Source organism: Elephas maximus, chromosome 13, assembly GCF_024166365.1.
Source record: "Elephas maximus indicus isolate mEleMax1 chromosome 13, mEleMax1 primary haplotype, whole genome shotgun sequence".
NCBI classification, from domain to species: Eukaryota; Metazoa; Chordata; class Mammalia; order Proboscidea; family Elephantidae; genus Elephas; species Elephas maximus.
Window position 1 is genome coordinate 63,410,993 of NC_064831.1, and position 24,042 is coordinate 63,435,034.

General features: G+C 44.4%; 1 protein-coding gene across 8 annotated transcripts in view; it reads left to right on the top strand.

The window, feature by feature from the left end:
• The window catches only part of NEO1 (neogenin 1), a 219,602-nt gene extending 198,889 nt beyond the window's left edge, over positions 1–20,713 (top strand). For 5 of the 8 annotated variants that reach the window (XM_049852788.1, XM_049852789.1, XM_049852790.1 and 2 more), the window contains 7 exons: positions 3,234–3,381; positions 7,742–7,980; positions 8,577–8,669; positions 12,281–12,439; positions 16,544–16,807; positions 18,904–19,040; positions 19,857–20,712. In XM_049852788.1, coding sequence (XP_049708745.1) covers positions 3,234–3,381; positions 7,742–7,980; positions 8,577–8,669; positions 12,281–12,439; positions 16,544–16,807; positions 18,904–19,040; positions 19,857–19,940 — 1,124 coding nt within the window. In that variant the 3' untranslated portion in view covers positions 19,941–20,712. Of the gene's footprint in view, positions 1–3,233; positions 3,382–7,741; positions 7,981–8,576; positions 8,670–12,280; positions 12,440–16,543; positions 16,808–18,903; positions 19,041–19,856 lie in introns of all 8 variants that reach the window. The other 3 variants (XM_049852794.1, XM_049852795.1, XM_049852791.1) reach the window with 2 other exon arrangements.
• The last annotated feature ends 3,329 nt before the right edge of the window (positions 20,714–24,042 follow it).

Sequence of the window (24,042 nt, forward strand, 5' to 3'; positions counted from 1 at the left end):
CAGTTAAGACTGTATAGCAAGGTGTTTTTAAATTTTTGTATGAGAGTCTGACTTGATTTGTAAACTTTCACTTAAAGCACAATAAAAATTAAAAAAAAAAACTTGTGAGCCACCATCTAAGATAGAACTCTTGGTTTCCATCTGGAACAAAGGACAGTAAAGAAGACCAAAGACTCAAGGAAACAATTAGTCCAAAGGAGTAATGGACTGCAGGAACCACAGCCTTCACCAGCCTGAAACCAAAAGAACTAGATGGTGCCTGGCTACCACTACCGACCACTCTGACCAGGATTACAAGAGAAGGTCACAGTTAGAATGGGGGAAAAAGAATGTAGAACAAAATTCAGATTCATAAAAAAGACCAGATTTATGGGGTCTGAGAGAGACTAAAGGAACCCCTGAGACTATAGTTCTTAAATACCCTTCTAACTTGGAACTGAAGCCATTCCTGGAGATCACCTTTCAGCAAAGTAATAGGCCCATAAACAATAACACAGGTGAGGAAAGTGCTCCCTAGAACAATCATCTAAACCAAAAAACCAAACCCATTGCTGTCAAGTCAGTTCCTACTCATAGCAACCCTATAAAAGACCACAAGGACAACATATGCCCAAAACCAAAGATGAGAAGGCAGGAAGGGACAGAAAAATTAACGAATGAAGATAGGGAACTCAAGATGGTAATGGGGAGAGTGCTGATACCTTGCGGGGATGGCAACCAATGTCATGGAACAATTTATTTATAAACTATTGACTGGGAAACTAATATGCTCTGTAAACCTTCACAATTTAAAAAAAAAAAAAAAAAAAGACTGGACAGACATGTAGAAATTGTTGAATTGGTGTATGTTTTGTTCTGTATATTTTCACCACAATAAAAAAACAAAAATAAGATACACACTAGAGAAGTAAAGTGCCTGGGACTGCCTGCCCACTAACTGTGGCAGTCCTAGAGCCAAAACTTGGCTAGCCTGACTTCTGGTTATTCCTTCTATCACATGCAGCCGAAAAGACATGAGGTTCTGTACAAGATGTGAGAATCCAGAATGGCCAAATGTCCACAAAATTAGTTACTAAAAGTGAACCGTACTGTCTTCCCACCCCTGCCCAAGATAGACATATGGAAGTGAAAAGCCTGTTCTCTAGGAACTTACAGCTCAGCTGTGGGAATAAAATGATTTCTCAGTTTTTGCTATCTATTTAAATAAAAAGTGGTATGTCTAGGCTTCAGGGAAATCAGCTTGTTCTTAGGAGAGCCAGACCAAACTTGTATGTTTCAAGGAATTTTCATGCTCTGAATTCTAGGATTTTATTTATGAGTTTCTCTTCCTGGGATATGTATGTTACATTTTTGTCCTCTTCATAGTATAATGTTCATAGCTGTGAGAAAGAGTAGTTATTCCTTTGTCTTTTCTTTCATTTATACATGCGTGTATTCGTTCATGCAGTTATTAAAGGTTCAGGTTTTACGTGACAGGCCATGGAGCAAGAGGAGTGAGTGACAAACTGCCTGGTAGAGAGAAAGGGAAAGCTTCACAGAAGAGATGATATCTAACCCAGGTCTTAAAGGGGGCGTAGAAGATTGCTACAAGACAGGGAATCGAGCGTTCCAGGAAGTGATAACAGCATGTGCAAAGGCACAGCGGTGTAAAACAACATGATCTCTCCGGGGATCACACTGCCTAGAGACAGGACATAGATTGGGTTGAAAGGGGAGGTGAGAACCAGCCTGGCAAAAGCTCAAGTACCACTGCTGAGGAACTCAAGCTTTATCCTGTGAGTAACATGTTAAATATTTGATAACTACTATACAATGTGACTTCCATTTATTTATTGAATGTTTACTGTTACTATGATGACAGTGGTGAGTATTGGGGGCCAAGAGTATAAAAAGCAGTTAGGAAGCTGTTGCAGTAGTCCAAGTGATGTTTAAGGCAATAGCCTATAATGTTGTCCCTGGTGGGGGTGTTGATGCTCCATCTGGCAACTCACTTTTGCCCTGTCTTAGAAGGAAGCTTTTGGACAACTTATATGTTAGAGGTCGAAGGCAGTTGAGGGAGAACTTGTCTTTGTTGAATGCAGGAGAGAACTACCACCACCTCTGCTTGCCTCCCACACCCCAGCTCCCCAGCCTCTGATTTGCAATGCCTTCCCCACCAGGCACCCCACCCAGTAGCTCAGCGCTGTTGTCATTAAAGGCTTTCTGTAAAGCCCTCCTCTAACATGAATGGTATGGTTTAGTTCTCTTGGCCTCAGTCCCATAGTCTTTCCCAAATATAAAAATGTTATTTTGTTGAAGGTCAGTACAACTTAAGTTGTCTGTCTGCTTACCTTTTTCTCAGAAATGAAGGATGAAAATGATTGAACCAGCTGTAGAAGAGTAAGCTCTTAAGTCTTTCTAAATCAGCCCAGATTTAGCACTGTGCCTAGCTGTAAACTGTATAATCATAGGATCAAGGTTGGAGGTCAGCTAATCCAGTGTTGTGGAAGAGATTCCCACACTTGTTCTTGAAGCTGATAAGAGAATTAACTCTGCATGGACTATGTAGAGTGAAACTTGTGAGAGCCGGAACTCGGTGGGACTGCCTTGTTTTTCCAGGTCCCACAGGTTTTCTGCCTTTGACAGGGTACATCCTTACTGTTTTTCTATCACTCTCTACTAGCGGAAAATATTTGCATTTTCCTTCTCTGACAGGTTTCTACCTTACACAAGGCCCAGCTTTCACAGGTTTTACTGTATTTTTAAAAGCAGAGAAACTTTATTTTTCGAGTAATTTTTATAATCTCAGATTATTTATATTGGAGAAAACATTTGCTTTGTATGAATGTACCTTTTTAAATGGTTTTGAAAGTCAAGAAAAGTTGATTTACAGATGATGTTTACATGACAAATTTATATATAACATAAGACAGCAGGGGGATAGACCTTTATTTGTCCAAGTACATTGAACCTTCGAAAGTCCTTGAGCATTCAGTACAATTTGAGAAGCTTTTATTGAACACCAACTTTGTACAATGTGTTGTGCTAAGAACTGTACATAGGGTGAAATCCCAGCTCTCTAGAAGTTAACACTCTAGAGAAGGTAGTCATGTTCACGAGGCACCTTAATGCGCAGTGTAGCGATGAGTGTTACAAAAAGGCTCATGCAAAGTATTTTGAATGGTCCTATAGCCTGAGTGCCTCCGTTTTTCGAATTCTCCAGCACTAACTAATGTACCATTTTCCCTCTCCAGGCAGCAACAGTCCTCACGGAAGCCCCACGTCCCCTCTGGACAGTAATATGCTGCTGGTCATCATCGTTTCTGTTGGAGTCATCACCATTGTGGTGGTTGTGATCATTGCTGTCTTCTGCACCAGGCGTACCACCTCTCACCAGAAAAAGTAAGGAGTCCCCTAAATGGAGGCCCTAGATTTTGGGGTATCTAATTTTTTTTTAATTATTAAAAAAAATAAAAAAAAATTATTTTGCTTATGTAGTTGGATTGTATACAGAATTAAAACATAAAATATACGAAGAGGAATATTTGAAATATTTTAAAAGGTAATGGAAAATAGTTCCTCTAATGGGTAGCTGTCAAGGTCCTGGCAAGAAAGAGGTGGAACACTTAAAAGGGGTGAGAGTTTAAAGAAGGGACCACTTACAAAGGCAGAGGTAGGGTTAAGGGAAACTAAGCAGGGATGCTGAATGGCTAGGCACAGTGATAAGCTGCTGTCACCTTTAGGCCTGAAAAGGCCAGAGGAGGGACTTGTTTTCAGAGATCTGAAGCTGTAGGAAAGGGCTTCCCGATAGGAGCTGTGCTGGTAGGTGGAGGAATGTAACCACTGCTAACCTCTAGCCCAGCAAGGAGGGGATGGGGGGGGAAAGAAAAAAAAAAAAAACACCTCCTACCCTGCAGTGTCTTGCAAGCACCTTCTAATGGCCAAACCCAACTGGAAGCCAGAGTCAAGGTTGCCAAGTAGATATAGTCCATTTAGCCCAGCCTCTCAAGCTACAAAGCCAGGTAGAGAGTAGATCTGGAGGGGAAAGTGGAAAATGTCCAGCATTGCTGGTAACCCCTCTGCAGTTAAATATGCACACAGTGAACTGGGTGCACGGAGTGTGTGGACATGTCTACAGGCTGCTTCATGGCACAAATGTCAGCTGAGATGAAAGAAGACCAAATCCTTTGCCATCTAGTCGATTCAAACCAAGGGTCGCCATGAAAGAAGACCATAGTCTCCTTATTCCAAACCTAAGTTTAAGAATATTTTCAAATAAGTGTATCTTTTTTCTTTCAGATATATAAAGATTTAACGAATTACTAACAAGTGTAGAGATCCTGGTTGGGGTCCGGGGAGGACAGTTTGCTTTCATGAATAAGAACGGACTGTCCATAATCAGCATTTTAATTTCCCAGGGAGGTCAAATGGCTGGAAGACTTCCTAGAATTTTGAGGCTTCTGACTAATGGTAGCAGATAACAGAGGGGTTCAATTATATAGTGTTTGATCATAGCCCACACTGCTAAACTTGAGAGAATTCTTGACCCTAGGTTACATTCAACTCAAATATCTGGCCAGCAAGACAGATACCAAAAAAGGAGAGCCATATGTTGCCCATAATAGCAAAACACATTATGGGCAATAAAAGGGCTTCAATTGCAGTATCCCGAAAGATCATAAAATGGGAGTGTTGCTCCATGAAAGAGAAGCATATGACTGTGTTTGGGATTATCTGACTTGGTCAGCCCAGGACAAAGTTGCATGTATTTAATAGCTGTAAATTTGTTTGTTTTCCGTGAACAGGACGGGTACAAACTACCCTGTAAACTAAAGTTACAAACTGCTAGTAATAACTTTATGTTATTTCCTGTAGGTTGTGTGATGTTTTGAATCTCTCTTTCTTTTGCCCAAATAAAGTAGCTATCCACAGCCTTCATTGCATCACTTCCCTAGGAGGATGGGGACCCCTTTTATAAGCCACCTGATCACTGTTTACAGCTCTCCCTGTCTGCTTTTGATTATAGAAAAATCTCGAAACCTTCAGAGATGAATTTTTTTGTACTCTACAACTTTTCTGCAACCTTCTTTGTCAATCATCTATGTATCTTTATGAGCTTGATTGTATACCTAGTTTTAGAAATCTTGAGACCTTTAAGGACCAAACTGACAGAGAATCCCTGATGTTTTGGGGGATTTAAGATTCAAAGTAAATAAGGGTACTCATTCTTCAGATTCCCCAAATATTAAGAGGTAGAAAAATGAGTTGGTAGTAGTCTCCATATTCTGTATTTGAATCTGCAAGCTCCACTGATTGGGTCCTTTTGTTTAAAAGATCCATATGAAGTCTTCACAGGGCTTCCTCCCCCAGTGACTTGATTTCCAAGTGTTTCATCAACCACTGAAAAAAAGAGTTTTTCTTAGTACTTCTTCTCTGATGCCTGAAATACCTCCCATTTAAATTATAGCTATCTTTATAGACTGTTAGAACTTCAGAGTTGACAGCAGTTAGCCAAAGCCTTCATTGTTTCTCAGCACATCCCCCTTTTCCGCTTCCTTCTCAACAGATGACCTGGGCTTCTAGTTCATAAAGTACATAGAAACCATCAGATGAGAACTTAACCTCACATGCCAGTATCAAATCTAAAACCTTTCTCCTTTGGTAGTAATCATTTCCTCCTCTTCCAAAGTATACTTCCTCGTATCTGAAGCCAGTTCCTTTATTATGTTCGAGATCTCAGTGCCTTCTCTCTTTCTAAGACCTGTACTTGCTATTATCCCTCTCTCCAACATAGCCAACCTCTCTATTGGCGCTCTCCCTTGAGCATTTAAGTATGTTCACTCTTCTTCTACCTTAAGAAAAAAATATAATTATGGCCCTTTCTCTACTGCATGGTCCTTACCACCAGCTTCTTCTAAATCCCTGTCTTTCCATTCACTACTACATTTTTTGAATACATGTCTGCACTGTTTGTCCATTCCTTGATCGTCTGCTCATGTTTCAGTCCTTTCTAATACAGATTCTGCCCCTACCACTTTACCAGAGTTGCTTTTGTTGAGGTCACCGATGACCTTCATATTGCTTAAGTCAAAGGACACTTCAGTCCTCATCTTACCCTGTCTCTCAACAGCATTTAATAGTCGACTACTCCTTCCTTCTTGAAACATTCTCTTCTCTTGTCTTCCATGATAGCATGTTCTCTTTCATAGTCTTCTTAGTGTCCCAGAGGCACCTCAACCTCATTATGTCCAGGTCAGAATTTATAGTCTTTCTCCTCCTTCTCCTCCATTTTCCCAAAGTTAGTAAATGGCTTAGCTAGAAACCTTGATAATCATCCTTTACTCCTTTCGCTCTTCCACCCCCTCCTCAACTCTACAGCCATTTATTCCCCAAGTCCTGCCATTTCTGCTTCCTAAATAGCTTTCAGTTCTGCTTTTCCTTCATTCCTACTCTCCCAGGCCACCATCAGTCACTGCTGAGATTAGTGCAGTAGCACCCTAACTGGTTTCTTGTTCTGTCCCCTGCCCAGCAAATCCACCAAAAACCAAAAACCCACTGCTGTCAAGTCAATTCTGACTCATAGCGACCCTATAGGACAGAGTAGAACTGCCCGATAGAGTTCTCAAGGAGTGCCTGGCAGATTCGAACTGCCAACCTCTTGGGAGCAGCTGTAGCACTTAACCACTACACCACCAGGGTTTCCAGCAAATTCACAGCTGGTGTAAATTTTTAACTCAAAATTGATCTCTTTACTTTTCTGCTTAAAGCCATTTAATGGGTTTTTATTACCCATAAATGGAAGTTCACGCTCTTAACATGTCTCTAAAAGCCCTTTATGATCTGGTCCCTGACCCTCTCTAGCATCACTGTGTATCTCTCACCCTGTGGTTCACTGTGTGCCCCCCACTCAGGGCTGCTTACAGTCGTCATATGCCCTCTGCTTCAGGACCTTGACATGAGCTGATTGTGCCACCGGGAATGCACTCTTTGTCCCTTTAGGTCTTAGCTTAAATGTTACTTCTTCCTCCAGGTTTTTCCTGCCCACCTTAGATCCAACTATTTTTTTTTAGATCCAACTATTAAGGGGTTGCTATAACACTTGGCACTTCTTGAAACTAAGAGCATTTTTAAATAATAGTTTGATATCTTTCTTCCTCACTTGACCAAAAGTGCTACGAGGGCCCAGCATCTAGCACAGGGTCTGACATACAGTAGGTACTTAATAAATGCTTATTGAATGGGTAGGTGGGTGAGTGAAGATGAAAAATAAGACACAGAGAAGTAGATGCCATCATCCCCATTTATGACTATCCAGTTGGTCGTCCCAGTTTGGGTTACCTAAAATGTTGTTCTCTCCCTCCTTTGTAAGCCGTAGACTCTACCCTCTATTTCATTTTTATATTCCTAGTTAATTTTGTCTTTTCTCTATTGATTGGAAACTTATGGAAGAACTTTTTGCTTTAGAGATTATTTGATAGAAATGCTATCTTAATCTTTTCTTGATACTCAAAAATATAGTCACAAGGTAATATTAAAGTACACCTTTTATATACCTCTAAATATGTGTAGATGAAGTAGAGGTACTGTTGCTATTCCCAGAAGTGAACGTCTTCTGTTTTGTTTTGTTTCTTAAAGTTTCTACCTTTCCTCGAAACTTTTCTCAGAAGGGCAGTTTTAATCCTTCAAGCCTTTTGACAACTAGGTTCATAAGTTCCTTAAAACACACACACACACATAGCTATTCTCGTAATTTTGTGCTTAGGAAACGTGCTGCATGCAAATCAGTGAATGGCTCCCACAAGTACAAAGGAAACTCCAAAGATGTCAAACCCCCAGACCTCTGGATCCACCATGAGAGACTGGAGCTGAAACCCATTGATAAGTCTCCAGACCCAAACCCCATCATGACTGATACTCCAATCCCTCGCAACTCTCAAGATATCACGCCAGTGGACAATTCCATGGACAGCAGTATTCATCAAAGGCGGAATTCATACAGAGGTACCATTTTAAGTGCAGAGGTTTTTCCCCCAAATGTTGGCAGACTATTTTCATTTAAGTCATTTTCCATTTTCTAAGGTTGCCATAATTTGGAGATTCTGTGTAAGGCTAAGTTTAAAGAAATGTGTGTGGTATGGGTTTTGGTCAACATTTGACGAAGAATCACTAGCTTGTTCTGGAGGGAGGGGGGTTCTGTACCCATAAGAGACAACCTTCTAGATCTTTTAGGTCTCTCATCAGGCTTCACCAACTTGACACTCGAGCATTTGAAGCAGCCTAGCCCATGGCCGTGTATTTCATTCCATCCCCTTTATTGGAATCCAGCTATCACTGTTGTGTTCAGAATGTTCTTAGCCTGGATGCTGTTACTCACAGACGCCCCACTATAGCATGGCAGGCAGCCGTGTGTCATCTACATTGACTCTCGGCAGGGACCCCTGTGCTGTAATGATCATTTCCTCTTTATTTCACTTTCTGCAGATACGCCTTGTCCCCATTATCATATTGTTTGTGGGTCCTGAATCCCCCACTAAAAATGTTTTACTGCTGAGGCCTAGGGCCTGCACCTGTAACTCTTCTCCGTATTTGATGTCTAGGGCATGAATCAGAGGACAGCATGTCCACACTGGCTGGAAGGCGAGGAATGAGACCAAAAATGATGATGCCTTTTGACTCCCAACCACCCCAGCGTAAGTTCTACCCAGTCATGTTGGGGCACAACTATGAATGATCTCTTCAAACTCACGTGGTCCTAACACAAAAGAAATTTACAAAAGCTTTGAGGACAGAAGCAGGAAACATTTGCTGTATTTTGTAATGTATATTATCCTTGAGACTAGCATTTTTAATTTTAGGGTAAATAAGCTAAAAAGACAGTTTCCCCAGTCTCCCAGGAATAGGGAAGTACATAGCATCTCTAAGAGAGAGATGAGAGGCATCCCTGTAGGCCAGGCTTACGGACAGCCAGGTGTCACAAGTAGTCCTTAGACTTCCTGACATATATTCAGTGTGAATATTTTAAAGTCAAACTAAGTTAAACATCATGATTAAAAAGCAATGGGACAAACCAGTTCTTTGTTTTCAAATGTTTGTGTCCCTTCCCTTGTCTCTGTTTTCAAGGTAGAGAAGGCTTTCTCAGTGGGGCTTCCCTTGAGGGTCCCCTGTACCATTCTAGAATGGGAAAGAGCTTTGTTCGATCACTGAGCTGCCTGCCTTCCAATAGGAAGTTTAAAAAGCTCTTTCTTGATTTTGAGGTATTTGCTGTAAGCTGAACAATAGTCCAGTAAGCCTTGACACTGTAGAATCCCTAGATACAAATCCTGAAGGTGTCCACTAATCACCTAAATTAAACTGAGTTTCTGAATTTTCTACTGATTCCTTAATCAGTGTGCCATTTCCAAACTCCCAGCCAGCTCTCTGTCAACAAGTGACAGTGATTTAAGTAATCATGGACATGCCACACACAAACACAAAGAGGTGCGAGGGCACACTACACTGGAATGGTTCCTCACACACTCTGGTGGTACCCCCAGGCATGCAGATGTCTGCACACACACGCATGCTCATTCGCGCTGCCCATGTATAGACACATAAGACACTAGATTCTAAAAATCAGCATTTACAGAGTAAGGTCCTACTCCTTAAGAGGCAATTTCTGCAGAGTAGTTTGTGCTCGGGGTCTGTACTGGAAAGTAGAACCCGTACTTGGAAGCATGCAGGGAGAAAGTGTGGTTCCTTTTTCATAAGAGGTACCTGGATAGGGTACCCCAGATGTAATGACACAGTACCTGAAAAGAGTAAATTAATGCATTCCTTCTGCTTTTGAGTTATAAGAAGATGGCAGCCTGACTCTGTTTTACATAAGATTTTAGCTCCTCTCGAACTGGCTCATTTTTAAAACTTGCAAAATTTGACTATCCCTATTCCTAGTTGTGTTACTTTTAGATGTGTTAAAGAAAAAAAGGAAACTCTGGTGGCCTACTGGTTAAGTGCTACAGCTGCTAACCAAAAGGTCCACAGTTTGAATCCACCAGGCACTCCTTGGAAACTCTACTGTGCAGTTCTACTGTGCCCTGTAGGGTCGCTGTGAGTCGGAATCAACTCGATGGCAATGGGTTTGGTTTTTGGTTTGAAAGAAAAAAGGTATTTTATACCAGCGGATAGCATTCCTTTTTTTTTTTTTTTTTGGTATTGGGGAAGGAGTATGTATAAATACACAGTATTATCATTAACGTCATTTAGTTTGTGCCTCAAAAATTGGGTGGGAGTAGAATTTTTTAATTCAAGAATCTGAAACCAAGTACCCAGATAATGTACTTGTGATCTTTGGGTTTTGAGATATCCATTTCCCTTTGTGGCTACAGTCCTCTTTCACAAGATGGGCTTCCCTGAGCTCTGGGTCCTGGGAGGTGCTGGGGTCTTGTACCCACGACCCACCCACACTTGTCTTCAGTGGCCGTGTGGTACTAGGGAGAGCTTGCTGGCGTTGAGGTGACGTTCAGTCCAATAAAGTGTTGTTTTTCTTTGTGAGAGTCCCCCATACTTACAGCCCTTTCAGATTACACCTGCCAGGTAAAAATCAGGAGACTGGTCTTTACCCCAACCTCAATTCTGGAAGACATGGATTCTAAAGCACCCCACTTCTGAAAACCACTTCTTACCCCCTAGAGAAGTCAACCCCTAAAATGCCCTGAGAGCCCTCCTCAACCAGGCAGCCCTAGGTTTTATGTTTTTATTCCAGCGGACACATGAGCCTTCTGATCTCTGAGAGGAGAACAGGAAAAGCCCATGTTTGTTCCTCAGGCCTTGAGGAGGGAGGGATAGGGGATGCTTCAGTGTGCCAGGCTGGTTGTGCCACCTGCTTGCTTACACATGGCCAGAACAGGAGATGGTTGAAGAATAAGGCCACCCAGTTCATTGGCTGGGACTCCTCTTTACCAAAGTAATGTTGAGTGGCCCCACAAAGGTCTAAGGAGAACCTGGTGACAATGAACATTTCAATAGGCTCCAGAGGGCTAATTAAGTTTAATCACAAAGTTTATGAAACCCTTGCTTAGAAAAGAAAAGATTTCCTGTGTTCCTAGTCAACATTGCCTATTTGCCTATTCTGGGAGTTTAGAGCTGGTTAACTTGACCTTAAATATTCTGTTTCTGCAACTTCTCTAAGGGGAGGAGTGAGTATCTGAGAAAAATCTATTCCCAAAATCTGGGTTTCTGATTGTTTTTTTTGTTTTTGTTTTTTTTCTTTTCATTTCTGGGATAGATATGGAAGCCTGATTACAGAGGGGCTTTGTCTTCATGATAAAGTTGTATGTGGAATCTCTGTGTGGAAATTTGGATTCTGGTGGGTATGACTGAACCACCAGACTGGAAGCAGCCAGAGATGGCGCCGCAGGCCCATGGTTCATGCTTTTAGTACCAGATTGGGCCATGAGAGTTCAGTTGCATTTGTATTGTTTTTAAGACCTGAAAATGGTTTAAACAGGCACTCATTGACGCAACCTGAATACCTATTGCATGCCTCATTTAGCAATTGAGAAAGGGCAGAATGAGTTGAGAATACGCTCAAAAGAGAAGGGACTTCAATCCTTTTATAGGAAAAAATATAATAGAAACTAAAACCATCATTTGTTTGCTTATGGATTAATATTTTGAGACATTTTCAAATAGATACTTTAATAGCTCATGTAATCCATGTTTATTGTAGAAGAATTGAAAAATATAGATAAGCCAAAAGAAAAACATTTTTTAATCCTAACCACTCTCCCCCACAAAATAATGACTGTTAATATTTTAGTATATATTCCTTGGATTTTTTTGGAAATACCATCCCCCCCAATTTTTACTCAAATAACATGCACCTTCTATGTTTGTTTGCCAAACACGCCCTCCTGCTGTGAGGCATTTTCATAAGCACTGCTACGCCAAATTTTTTTACGTGATGCTGTAAAAATTACCATAGCACACTTAAGAAAATACCACACGGCAGGGAATGAAGCAGTTGGCAAACAACTGTAGAAGGTGCACGTTATTTGCGTAAAAATACGGTACACATACACACATGTATATGTCACATTAATAGATTTATATGCATACATTTCACATATGAATGTGTTGCTTTTTTAAAAAAAGACAAATGGAAAATTCATGGCTAATTGTCCAAATCCAGCTAGCTGCCACCAAGAAGCCAAGGCAGGGGTTGGCATGGGAGGTGGGAAGGGGTGACGATGCTATTGAACTGTGATTCGTGTGTGTCTGTGCCAGCTTGTTAAGCATTTCTCTGTCTTGTGTTCATTCACAGCTGTGATTAGTGCCCATCCCATCCATTCCCTCGATAACCCTCACCATCATTTCCACTCCAGCAGCCTCGCTTCTCCAGCTCGCAGTCATCTCTACCACCCGGGCAGCCCCTGGCCCCTTGGCACATCCATGTCCCTTTCAGACAGGGCCAATTCCACAGGTGAGAGATGAGGGCCAAGCCCAGATGGCAAGCCTTCTGAAAGAGCTGGCAAGCTGAAATGAGGAAGGGCTTGCCCGGCTTAGAAGAGGGATTTGGAATTTGTCTCCGTGTTACTTATTGACTGTAACATTTCTGTTACTGACTCAGATTTGTCTCCCTAAAATTCACCCTGTTTTTCTCCACAAGTTCAAATGCTCAGTGCACAAGGTGGTGTTTGAGAAATAGTAGGGATGGCTCGACACACATCCCCATCCCTTGTGCTGTAAACAGTCATTTTTTTTTTCGAGCTTGTTCATTATTTTAATCCTCCAATCTGAGAGGAAAACTCATTCGGGGTGCTTTTCAGACACCAGAGGTTGCATTTGTCTCACAGTCACCAGAATGATAGGAGGGTCAGTAAGGTGAAAATCCCTTCTGCCATTGGACCAAAGTAAGAACAACCTCCAAGAGGCAGTTGCGGGGAGCATGTAACCCAGCAGCCGCATTCAGCTTGGACATTTTGTGAACCTGGGCTTGTCTAATGGAGCCTGTTGTCTAATAAAAAAAAAAAAAAATGGAGCCTGTTAAAATGAGGAAGGGATGTACAGGCGTAGGTCATCACTAAAACCAAATAGGAAATTAGCGTAACAGTCCAGCGTACTTAAAGAATGATACAATGGCATTGCCAAACAAATGTATCCCAGTTTGGGAACCATTAGAGGCAGCACCATCAAAGCAGTTTATAAAATATTAAGGGAGGGGACAGCGAGTGAAATAAATATTGTTCTTCTTGAATTAAAAAATAATTTCTGTCCCCTCAGTTTCAGAGGACAACTCTAGTAACTTGTCATATGTACAAAATACTGTTTTCTTATCATCTGAGACCTGCCTATTAATAGTTGTTATAATGTTACTGTCAGAACTGAGTTTTAGTGGTGCTGGGAAATAAAGGAATTGCATGTGAGTTCCATTTTAAAACAACCCCATACTTGGTGCTAGAAGTTTGGGTTGCCAATAAATGTAGCGTCCTTCTCTCCTTTAAGTTTTGATCAGTTATAAACCAACCCAAAACATCAGATGAAGATCAGAGTTTATTAAGTGATGTCTAATAACCCCCCAGGAGCCCTGGTGGCACCGGAGGTTAAGCGTTCGGCTGCTAACTTAAAGGTCAGCAGTTCAAGTCCACCAGCCAGTCTTCAGAAACTCCACAGGGCGGTTCTACTCAGTTCTACGGGGTCGCTATGTGTTGGAATCAACTCAACAGAAATGGGTTTGGGTTTTAGTAACTCCCAAAGTTAGCCACTATGTCTAAAAATTGACCTTCCTGCTGTCTTCTTCCAGATCAGGTTTGAGGACCTGCTTTTAGGGAGACAGTCCTCAGGATCTCCAGTTATTCCAGGCAGCCGTATGGAATCTGCTGCACAAACCTAGTCTCAAAGAACAGAGGACCAGGAAGCAGCACCCCCCTCCCCCACCCCCAAATCCTGATCTTAGAAAGCAGGTTTTGAGCCCAGACCCTGTTTCTCCATTTAAAACAGAGGAGCCCCACCCAGTAGGATGTAGGCCTGCCTGGTGGATGGCTGCTCTTCCCAGTCAGGTCAGCCCCTCCTCCTTCCTCCTGGATGGGAAGGGAGTGGGTGGTGGTGGAGAGGAGCAGGGCAGCTCCTGCCCAGCCCTCCTTGAAGGGGTCTAGTTTGGTAAGAGTTCCCTCCTGTATGGGCTTAGGCAGAAAGTGAGGAGAGGGAAAACAGTAATGGCTTCCATTACTAAATGTAATTGATTTGTATTACTAAAGGGTTCCTTGCTTTAGTGACCAGAGAGGATAAAAGAAAAGTAAAACTAAAGTGGTAAACTCACTGAAGAGCGATTTGAAATATAGAGCAAGCATCTAGAAATGATCTGAGTCCTCACTGTTTTCCCAAGCCCTGCGTCTCTAGAGCCCGGGTGTGGACCACAGGCCCACGTGTATGGACGGGGCATGACTGTAACCTGGCCAGAGCAATCCCTGCTCGAAGGCATTTACTGTGTCGCCACCACTTGACATGGGAAGAGTACTTTCCACTCCCCATGCACTTGGCCAGTATGAACTTCTGTGGGGCTTAAGTAACTGGGAGGCAAGTAGGTCAGGAAGTAGACCCCCCACCAAAACAGAAATTTTAGCTGCAGTATAACTTTCTCAGTAGGCCGTTGATGTTGTAGCAACTCCAGGGAGCATCTTTCACAGAGTACAGTGGACTGGTGTCTTTAAGGTGGCCCTGGTCAGGGCTGTACTCATGTAGGCAGCCCTGTTTGTCACCCTTTCCAGCATCTCTTTGGCCCTCAGAAGCTGTAGACATCAAGTTAAAGGCAGTGCGGCAACCAAGGTAGGCCTGTGTGGCGTGGTCAGGACTTGAGCCCACTTTTCTCCCTTCACTCCCTGCTACCCTCCCTAACCAACTTCCACCTGGCCCAGGATCCCACAGATTAGAGGCCAGCAGCTCCCCAGCTGTAACGATGCTGGCTCCAGCAGGCATAAGACCTGTTACCCTCACTACACCCTTCAGAGGGTGTGAAGTGACCTGGGTCTGGTAGGATTGTCACAGAGCCAGGCTTTGGGCACTTGGGGAGGGTGTGTGAGTCTCATCCCTAGGACTCAAGACCTTTAAGCTGAGGAAGCAGCACTCATGACTGGCATGGTCTCTTTCCTCAGAGCCCAAGGGAGCAGATTCATTGATAAAGTCCTGGTATAAAATGTACCTCAGAAACAAAGGCAGGGAAAAGCACTGGATTTCTGCACACTGCTCCTGCATTACTATTTAAAATGGGATATTTTCTTTTTAAAGTTGAGGACTTTAGGAGCCAGAGGAGGACAGTGGGTCACCTCTTACCCTGAGCTGGTGTCCTCCCTGCCTCTCCTCAGGGGTGGGAATGGTGGTCTGCACAGCTCATGCTGTTTGAAAGACCTTCCTTATATGGTCCCCCTGGGCCTTGGTGCTCTCCTGCCCCTGCGGGGTCAGTGGTGGGAGGTGGGTGAGTACTGGGCAGGAAAGGGCAGTATAGTATAGGGTGGTTAAAAGTATGAGCTTGGGTCAGAGTACAGGGATCCAGATTCCTGCCCCACTAGTTGTAACTGTGGCCTTCTGAGCTGCGAGGATCAAATGAGATAATACATGTAAAGCTCTTAGCACAGTACCTGGCTAAGAGAAAGCATTCAGAACGTTAAAAAGTAAAGAACCCTATCAGTTACTTAGGCACTGTGCCTAGCAGTTTTCATCCGGATTCTCTTTTATTCCTCAGTGAATTATGTACTGTTCTCCCTGTTTTACAGATGAAGAAACTAAGACTCAGAAATTCAGCGGCCGCTGAATTTACCCAGCTAGTATGCCGAGATTAGAGTCCAGGCCTAGCTGACTCCAAAGCCAGTGATTTTTCTACTCTGCCTCAGGAGCAGCTCTGCTGCCTCTTCACATAGTTTGAGATAATCGTGTTCTTCTGAGTCTTCTGCTTCCCCAGGCTAATCTACCCCTATTTCTTTCTGTGGACCGAAATGGCCTTCATATGACTAACAGATGTCTAGACTATTTGGTTGTCCAGGTGTCGCCTTGGCTCTGCGGCTGTTGCTCTGATGAGGCTGTCCACAGCCCCCAGAAGGCGTGCAGAGCCTGTGGCGTAGACCTTTCCTGCGGTAACTTCCAGGCCTCATGGGCAGAGCTGGCACTTGTCAAGTATCCAGCCAGGCTTGGTGACCAGTCACGGTTGTCTGAAATGTCTGTCTCCTAAGACTATTAATCAGTGAATGGAAATTTTAATTTTCTTTTATACTTTATCTTAATAAACAATAGTCCCAGGAACCTTTACATGGGCTCCCTAATGGATACTAGGGAGAACTTTAAACTTGTAAAATTATATCCACTTGGTTTTGTGGATAAAAAGATTGGAACAGCTGGTTGACGAAAGGATGGTTCGGGACTCTTAGATTAGGCCATTCTTAGCCTTGGCAGTGATGCTAATCCGTGTTCTTTTGGACTAGCACTGATTACTGATTGAGCTGGTTTAGGGGGTTCATTACAGAAGTAGCCAGAGTCCTGGGCTTTGCATGTGTTTTATGATAAAAGAAATGCTAACATTTAGACTTTTCTGCTATAGAATCCGTTCGAAATACCCCAAGCACTGACACCATGCCAGCCTCCTCGTCTCAGACATGCTGTACTGATCACCAGGATCCTGAAGGTGCTACCAGTTCCTCTTACTTGGCCAGCTCTCAAGAGGAAGATTCAGGCCAGAGCCTTCCTACAGCCCATGTTCGCCCTTCCCACCCACTGAAGAGCTTTGCTGTGCCAGCAATCCCGCCCCCGGGACCTCCCACCTACGATCCGGCGTTACCAAGCACACCGTTGCTGTCCCAGCAAGGTGAGGGCAGCAGCACCGGGAGAGGAACCCTCTGGCTCAGGCGCAGGGCAGAAGTCAGCTCTCTGACAAGTAACACAGCACGTACCCTCCAAGCATATCCCAGTAGTTACAGTAGTGTGTCAGCACCCCGCTCAGGGAGGATGTGTGTTCCTCTCCTTTGGGAATGCATATGGACCAGAGAATAATGTGGTGGAAAACAAGGGCTGACCTTCTGAATTGTTTTATGTACAGAAACCTTGGTGGTAAAATCCAGTAGCATGGTTATGGGCAAGAGATCTAGTTTGCCCAGCCTCCTGGAATCGCCTAACTCCATAAGACTGCCAGAAGGGGTGAGGGAGGGCAAAACTTGGACTCATGGGATGGTGAAACAAGAAGGAACCTTATGAAAGAGAAATAAGCTCTATAGAGGAAGTGACTTGTCCCAGTTCATACTGCTCAGCGAAGCGGTGTCTGTGACCTCGAAGGCATGCTTTCCCCTCCTCTTCTCTACCAGAATCTCTTCGGGTGGCTTACTTCAGGCTAGGTCAGTGGTTTACAAACTTTTTGGTCTCAGGACCCCTTTATATTCTTAAAAGCTGTTGAGAACACAAAAGAGCTTTTGTTCACATGAGTTATATCTACCAGTATTTCTATATTACAAATTAAAACTGAGAAATTTTTTAAATACTTTAATTCCTTTAAAAATAGTAAGAAACTTATATGTTAACATAAATAGCGTATCTTTGTGAAAGTAACTACAGGAAAACCTGTGAGAGCCAGAACTCAATGGACTGCCTTATTTTTCCTGGTCTCACAAGTTTTCCACCTTTGACAGGGTGCCACTTTTCTGTTGCTCTCTATCAAGTGGAAAGTAGTTTTCCTTCTCTGACAGGTTTCCACCTTACACGGTTCCAGCTTTCGCAGGTTTTACTATATATTTTTCAAAACAAAAATGCAGTGAGGAGAGTGACAATTGTGAATACTCTTTTTTGATACCACAGCAAAACTCAACAGGTGGTAGCTTCTTAAAGGTTGGTTGTATTATGGAATCTGAAACCATATCAGCAAGCTATTCACACTCTGTGTTAAGATCCATTATTCCATCTTGCACTTTGAATACATGATTTTGAAACATGCCACATTAGTCATTTGGAAATATTGATTCAGTAAGTTATACAGATCCTCCAAATATTGACACATTTTATTACACAGTATCTAAAAACACATTAATACCACCAGAGTCTTTATTGGGAAGCTGTCAAGCCCATGGTGGCAGTTACAAGTATTTTTTTCTCTTGAAAACTTTATCAGTGGCAATAAATTCTGCCGACTGTTTTCCTTGAAGTAACAGACTTGCTTCATTCATTTTCTAGAAAATGTTTGTCAAATGCTCAAGTCTGAATAACTGCTTTGCCTGTCAGTGTTTATGTGAAGTAACAGTGGCGTTCCAGGATAAAAGCGACAGTTCAACTAACAGCTCGCACTACCACGAACGCCTGTCCTTGAGGTGCCACTGTCCTTCTGGAGTCCAGAAGTACCTTGTGCGTACTTTCCATTTCCTCACATGGAATATTTAGAAGATGTGTACTCGAGGTTTGAGACTTGATCAAATAAATCCATTTTATTGGTTCATTAGGAATGATCTTAAGTGAAACTGGCTTTGTTGCTAACTGTAAGAGCATGTGAGTGAGTGACTTTATAGTACAGTCAGGTGCCTCTGTCTGGGTCCAAGCTTTTTTTTTTTTTTTAACCCACTGTTGCTTTTTACCATCAGTGCAGATGCCAATGCAGTGAAGAAGGCAAATGATATCTTAGTATTACTATGAAGAGTTTTGACCTGGCAAACATTCTGAAAGGGGTCCATGGACCACCATGCTTTGAGAAGCCCTGGACTAGGATGTTAGCTTTCTAAAGCCAAATGGAATATTTTCTCTGGCCTCTTGAATGCTCTGCTGTCTTCCTCCTTTCATCCTGTCCCAGTGCCTTTTGAGGAGCAGGATCTGGGAACTGGGCCTGGGTGGGCTTCTCACCTAGAGCAGCATCTGGACCTCAGGTGGTTTGTCGGGTCTGGGTGGTCAGGCTCGCCCACACACCTGACAGTGCCCTTTCCTCCTCAGCTCTGAACCATCACATTCACGCAGTGAAGACAGCCTCCATCGGGACTTTAGGGAGGAGCCGGCCTCCTATGCCAGTGGTTGTTCCCAGTGCCCCTGAAGTGCAGGAGACCACGAGGATGCTGGAAGACTCTGAGAGTGTAAGTCTACAGGGCTGTCAGTCCAGCCAGGTGTCTGGGAACAAGTTCCAGGGCGGCTCCTTGAGCAGACCCAGGCCTCACTGCCTAGAAGTATGAAGCAGGTTCACTCCCTCATTTCCCACGTGTGTGTTGAACGTCTTCTCTGAGCCAGGAACTGGGCTCAGGATTTGGTCTGCTTTCTTTCATATGCGCTCTGGTGTTCCTTGGATTTGCTTTCCAAATGAGCACAGCAGCAATTTTTCTCCTGCTTCCAGCTGCCTTCCTTTCAGTTCTTTCCCATCTGTCTGATCCTCTGTTCTTGGTCCGAGCTATCCTCTGGTCCCTCCGCGCTTCAGTCCTGCTTCCCAACCTCATCTGAGGGGAAGGGCCTGAGAGGTTGCTGTCAGAACAAAAATCTCAGCGGACACTCACTCTTGAACTTTCACTCTCAAATTCTCAAAAATACATTCTGACTCTGTGTTTCCAGACACCCGACCCGGAGGGGGATGCTTGGGGCCTAGGGATCCAGGGGGTATACCAGCAGTGTTGACTGTGAAAGAGACCTAGCAGGGGCAAGGTCACAGGTCACAGGTGACCCTGGAGAATGTGTGTTGGGGAAAGGCATTTTGCAATGTGAAGAAATGAGTAATTGCTGGCTCGGGATTTAGTGACCTCGGACACATCTTGGTGTCTCCATTTGACTCTTCTGGCACAGCCTGGGTTTCAGAGGGCCATTCTTGCAACACTGACCACTTGACACTTTGACCTCTCTCTCTGGGCTCTCCTTCTTGGACGGCCCCTTGTGCCATTCCAGTAACAGTATTCTCTTTTCCATAGAGCTCTGAACCAGATGAGCTGACCAAAGAGATGGCCCACCTGGAAGGACTCATGAAGGACCTAAACGCCATCACGACAGCATGATGACCCTCACCAGGACATGACTCCAAGCCTGGGTCTAGAAGTCTTGGGACTTAGCCTTGAAAAGCAAGGAATTGTACAGAGTACGAGAGGACAGCACTTGAGAACACAGAGTGAGCGAGCAGACGAGCCAGCGCTCCATTGGCGCTGGCTCCAGGCATGGCCACCTGCCTTCTCCTGGTCAGCCTGGAAGAAGCCTGTGTTGGGGCAGCCTCCCTTTGCCTGCTGAGACCCTGCAGGACTGGGCACCATGGGCCAAAATTCTGCGTCCAGGGAAGAGGCAAGACGTGCAACCTACATTTAACTTTGTGGTCAGGCTGCGTCTTCGTGCTGCGACTGCATCGCCTTTATGGAGTGTAGACATTGGCATTTATGTACAACTTTATTTGTGTCCTATTTTATTTTACCTTTTAAAAAAACACTATCCAAAACCAAGGAAGTCCGTGGTGTTCTCCACAAGTGGTTGACAGTTGACTACTTGTTTTAGTTTTGTGAGGAAAGTCATTGACAGTGTGGATTGTTCCAAGGGTTGGCTTGTTTTGTTTTAAATTTTTGTTCTGATTTGTAATTCTGAGTCATTGCATCCTCTGCCAGCTGTCAGTCCATCACTTCAGGGGAGGAAATGGCACGTTGCTGTTTGTAAGCTTTTTTATTATTTTTTTATAATTATTAAAGGCCTGATTTTCTCCCCTCATCACTGTGAGATTACAGATCTGAATGAAATGTAACATTGGAAAGACTTGTTTGTTGCTCTCTGTGCAGTTTCAGTATTGGGGTGGGGGTGGGTTGGGGGTTGGGACAGAAAATGGAGGGGCTGCTGAAGTTCCGTGAATGTTTTGGTCATTGTACTTTCTTCCAGAAGCCTGCAGAGAATGGAAGCGTCTTTGTTGTTCTTTCCTGGCATGTCCATATCTACTGTCACTACATTGCAACTGGAGCGTCATTGGGACCTGGTTTTAAAATCCTGTGCAATAGGTGGGTTCAGAGATTTAGCTGTCCTGATGTTCGGGCCATATGCTGACAAGGCCGTCCATGCTGAGGCCCTGGGTGCTGTATTTCTGCTCACAGGAAGGATGCTGAATAGAACGAGAGACTGAGCCCAATCGGAGTTCCTGAGCGAGCAGAGAGCAAAGGATGGAGACCCTTTTCTGCTGCTGTCTTTGGTCCCCTTTGGGGAAGTTGGAGGTTAAGGAAGGAACTTGCCATGTGTAACTCCTTACTTCTCTCTTGTGCCTGCCCTCAGCCAGTCCAGCTCTCAACTGCATGTTTCAGAGCCCCTTCAGAAAAAGCTCATAGCGAGGATGGGGCAAGGCAGGGCTGCAGCACCCGCACGGCTCTTCCATGGCTTTCTGAACCTTGTTCTTCAAGTGGCAGGAGACAGTGGAGAGGGCAGAGGGGGTGGTGGAGCCCCCCTGCACCCCAGCAGCTCAGCAAAGTCCCTGACTAGGTGGCAGGTGGTTTCTGAGGTTTGCAGAGAGGCTCAACCGTACACACAGCCTTTTTCCCTGAGGCATTACTCATGGAACTCCCTTGCAAATAGTTCTTGTGGTTTTTTTTTTCTTTAAAAGATAGGAGCCGAGGTTTTTGTTTTGTTTTTAAATATTAAGACTACATTGTGAAAAAATACAGGACTGACCCTCCGTCATCTGTCCCTACTTCCAGCAGATTCCCAGGAGTGGAGAGGGCCTCCGTGTGCAAGGCAGTGACCTCAGTAAGGGCCTTGATTCTGTAGCCAAGAAGGAGCCAGCTGCTAAGACCACCCCTTCCCAGGCAGCCCACCCCAGGGCCCTGAGCACTGCCAGGCCTCATAGGGCCCCCGCACGCTGCTGGCGGGCTGCTTCCTTTGTACATTGGTTATCTCCCTTTTTAGGTTTTATCACACATTTGTACATTGGTTATCTGCCTTTTTAGGTTTTGTCACACATTTGCATTTCTAGAAGATGAGCTCTTCATATTTATTGTTTTGGGGGCAACGAATAGTGCAATGCTGGACTCCTGCTGCCATGCTCACTGGTCACAGAGGGTGGTGCCAGGCAGGATTCACGAACCCCCATGCACTGAACCGATCCTGAAAGAGTGCTCAGCTCTCTGGACACCAGGAGGGCTCAGTCCCCAGAAACTCTTACCTGTGCCCAAAGAAACATGCTCAGTATTCGGGCGTTCCCTCCCATGAACCCTGATACTTCTGTTACCTCAGGGCCTTGGTACCTGGATACTGCCACAGAATTGGGGTGGGGTGGGGGAGGGACCTATTTTTAAATAAAATAACTGTTCAAAGGTGGGGGGTTTTTTAAAACTAAGAAAAAGGAAAGCTATTCTGTATTGCACCTTTTCACAATTTAATACATTTTCTTACATTTTTCCTGTAATTTTTGAAACTAAACCATTGTGCGTCTTGTCATGTCCTAGTTGAGCTGCTACTCAGCAGCTTCCTTCAGGAGGATTTGGAACAAATGTGTCTGTTGCCTTGTTGCCTGCTGGAGGGGTGCCTGGGGGGCTGCTGGGGACTGGTTCCGTACACACTTGTTCGGGCTTTTCTGTAGTTGATGCTGTAAACTCTATGGCTTTTTAAATACAGTTTCATGTTTTTATTTAGTATTGGAAATCCAATACACTTTTTTTAATCCAATCAAATTCTGGTCTGGTGAAAGAGTTTTTTCCGTTTTCCCTAAGAGGACTTAGGACCCTCGGTACCCTGGCCTCTAATTAGACTTCACCATTGCCCACAGACTGTAGAGCCAGGAGTTCAAAGAAGGGCCCAGGGAGGCGTGGCAGGTGAGCTGGGGAACACAGGGTGTGGTCTAGTAGTCCGCCCCAAAAATGACTCCTGTTCCTGTTCCACCCCACTGTTGCCACCCTGTGGGAACTGAGCAGCCTGCAGAAGCTAAGGTGGCACTGCCAAAGAGCCAAGTGACGCCAGCAGAAAGGTGCTCCTGCCCCTGATTGGTGTGAAGGCATAGTCCTGCCAGCAGCTCATTCTGTTGGCAGACAGACTGAGCACCCACTGTGGACTTGGGCCCCCCCCCCCCCACACACACGCACTCCCAGGTGCAGGACCCTGGAGCAGGTGTCTGTAAGGAAGACTGCCTTTCTCAGGCTGCCTGCACCATCCTGACCACCTTCACTGTGTAAGATTTTCTTTTGAGTTTATGAGATTCTAGGCCATGCAACAGTGACAAACAGGACAGTTCGGCCCCTACCCTATGTGAACAGACAGAGTGAGGGCAGGATGCAGGGCACAGTCCTTCCTGACTGCCACCTCTGGTGAAACCCAAGCCCAAACGTCATCCCCATTAGCCATGCCCCACTGTCTTCAGATGGAGTCAGAGCCCCTAGTGCTCAAAGTCTGCTAGGCTGGCCACAGCCTCCAAGGCCAGACTGTTGCCTTGTGCAGCCATGGAAGACTACTTGTAAAACACATTTTTGTCTTTGCACGTGCTGTTCCTTCTGCCTGGAATGCCCTCTCCCCTGCAAAGCTCAACTCATCTTTCAAAACTGAAACTAAACAGTACCTTTATCCCCAACAGCTACACCCATTCCAACAGCCAGAAACCCACCAGTGCTCCCCCTCCTCTGTATCCCTAGATGGAGCTCTTGGCACATTTTGCAGTGGCTTATAACCCTGGTGGTGTAGTGGTTAAGAGCTATGGCTGCTAACCAGAAGGTCGGCAGTTTGAATCCACCAAGTGCTCCTTGGAAACTGTATGGGGCAGTTCTACTCTGTTCTATAGGGTCGGTATGAGTCAGAATTGACAGCAACGAGTTTGGTTTTTTTGTTTTGGTGTCTGAGTCTTTTTCCACTGGATTGTGGACCCAATAGGGACATCATCATTTCTTCTGAGTGCCTAATGCCAGGGACAGTTTTTGGTGCTTGTCTCCATCATGGGGGGCTAGTCATGAGGACTTATGGCCTGGAGCAGCCACGTGGAAGATCCACACGCACCCGCCATGCCCACCCCTCCCTTAGAAGTGTCCTCCGTAGGTCCTAATGTTACTGGTGCCAGGGCCCTTCTTCAGCAGCTAGTGGCCGTTAGGCATCCTGGGGTAAACCTGAAAGGTAACCAAGACCTGCCTGCCTGGCAGTATAATACGAAATGATGTTGAT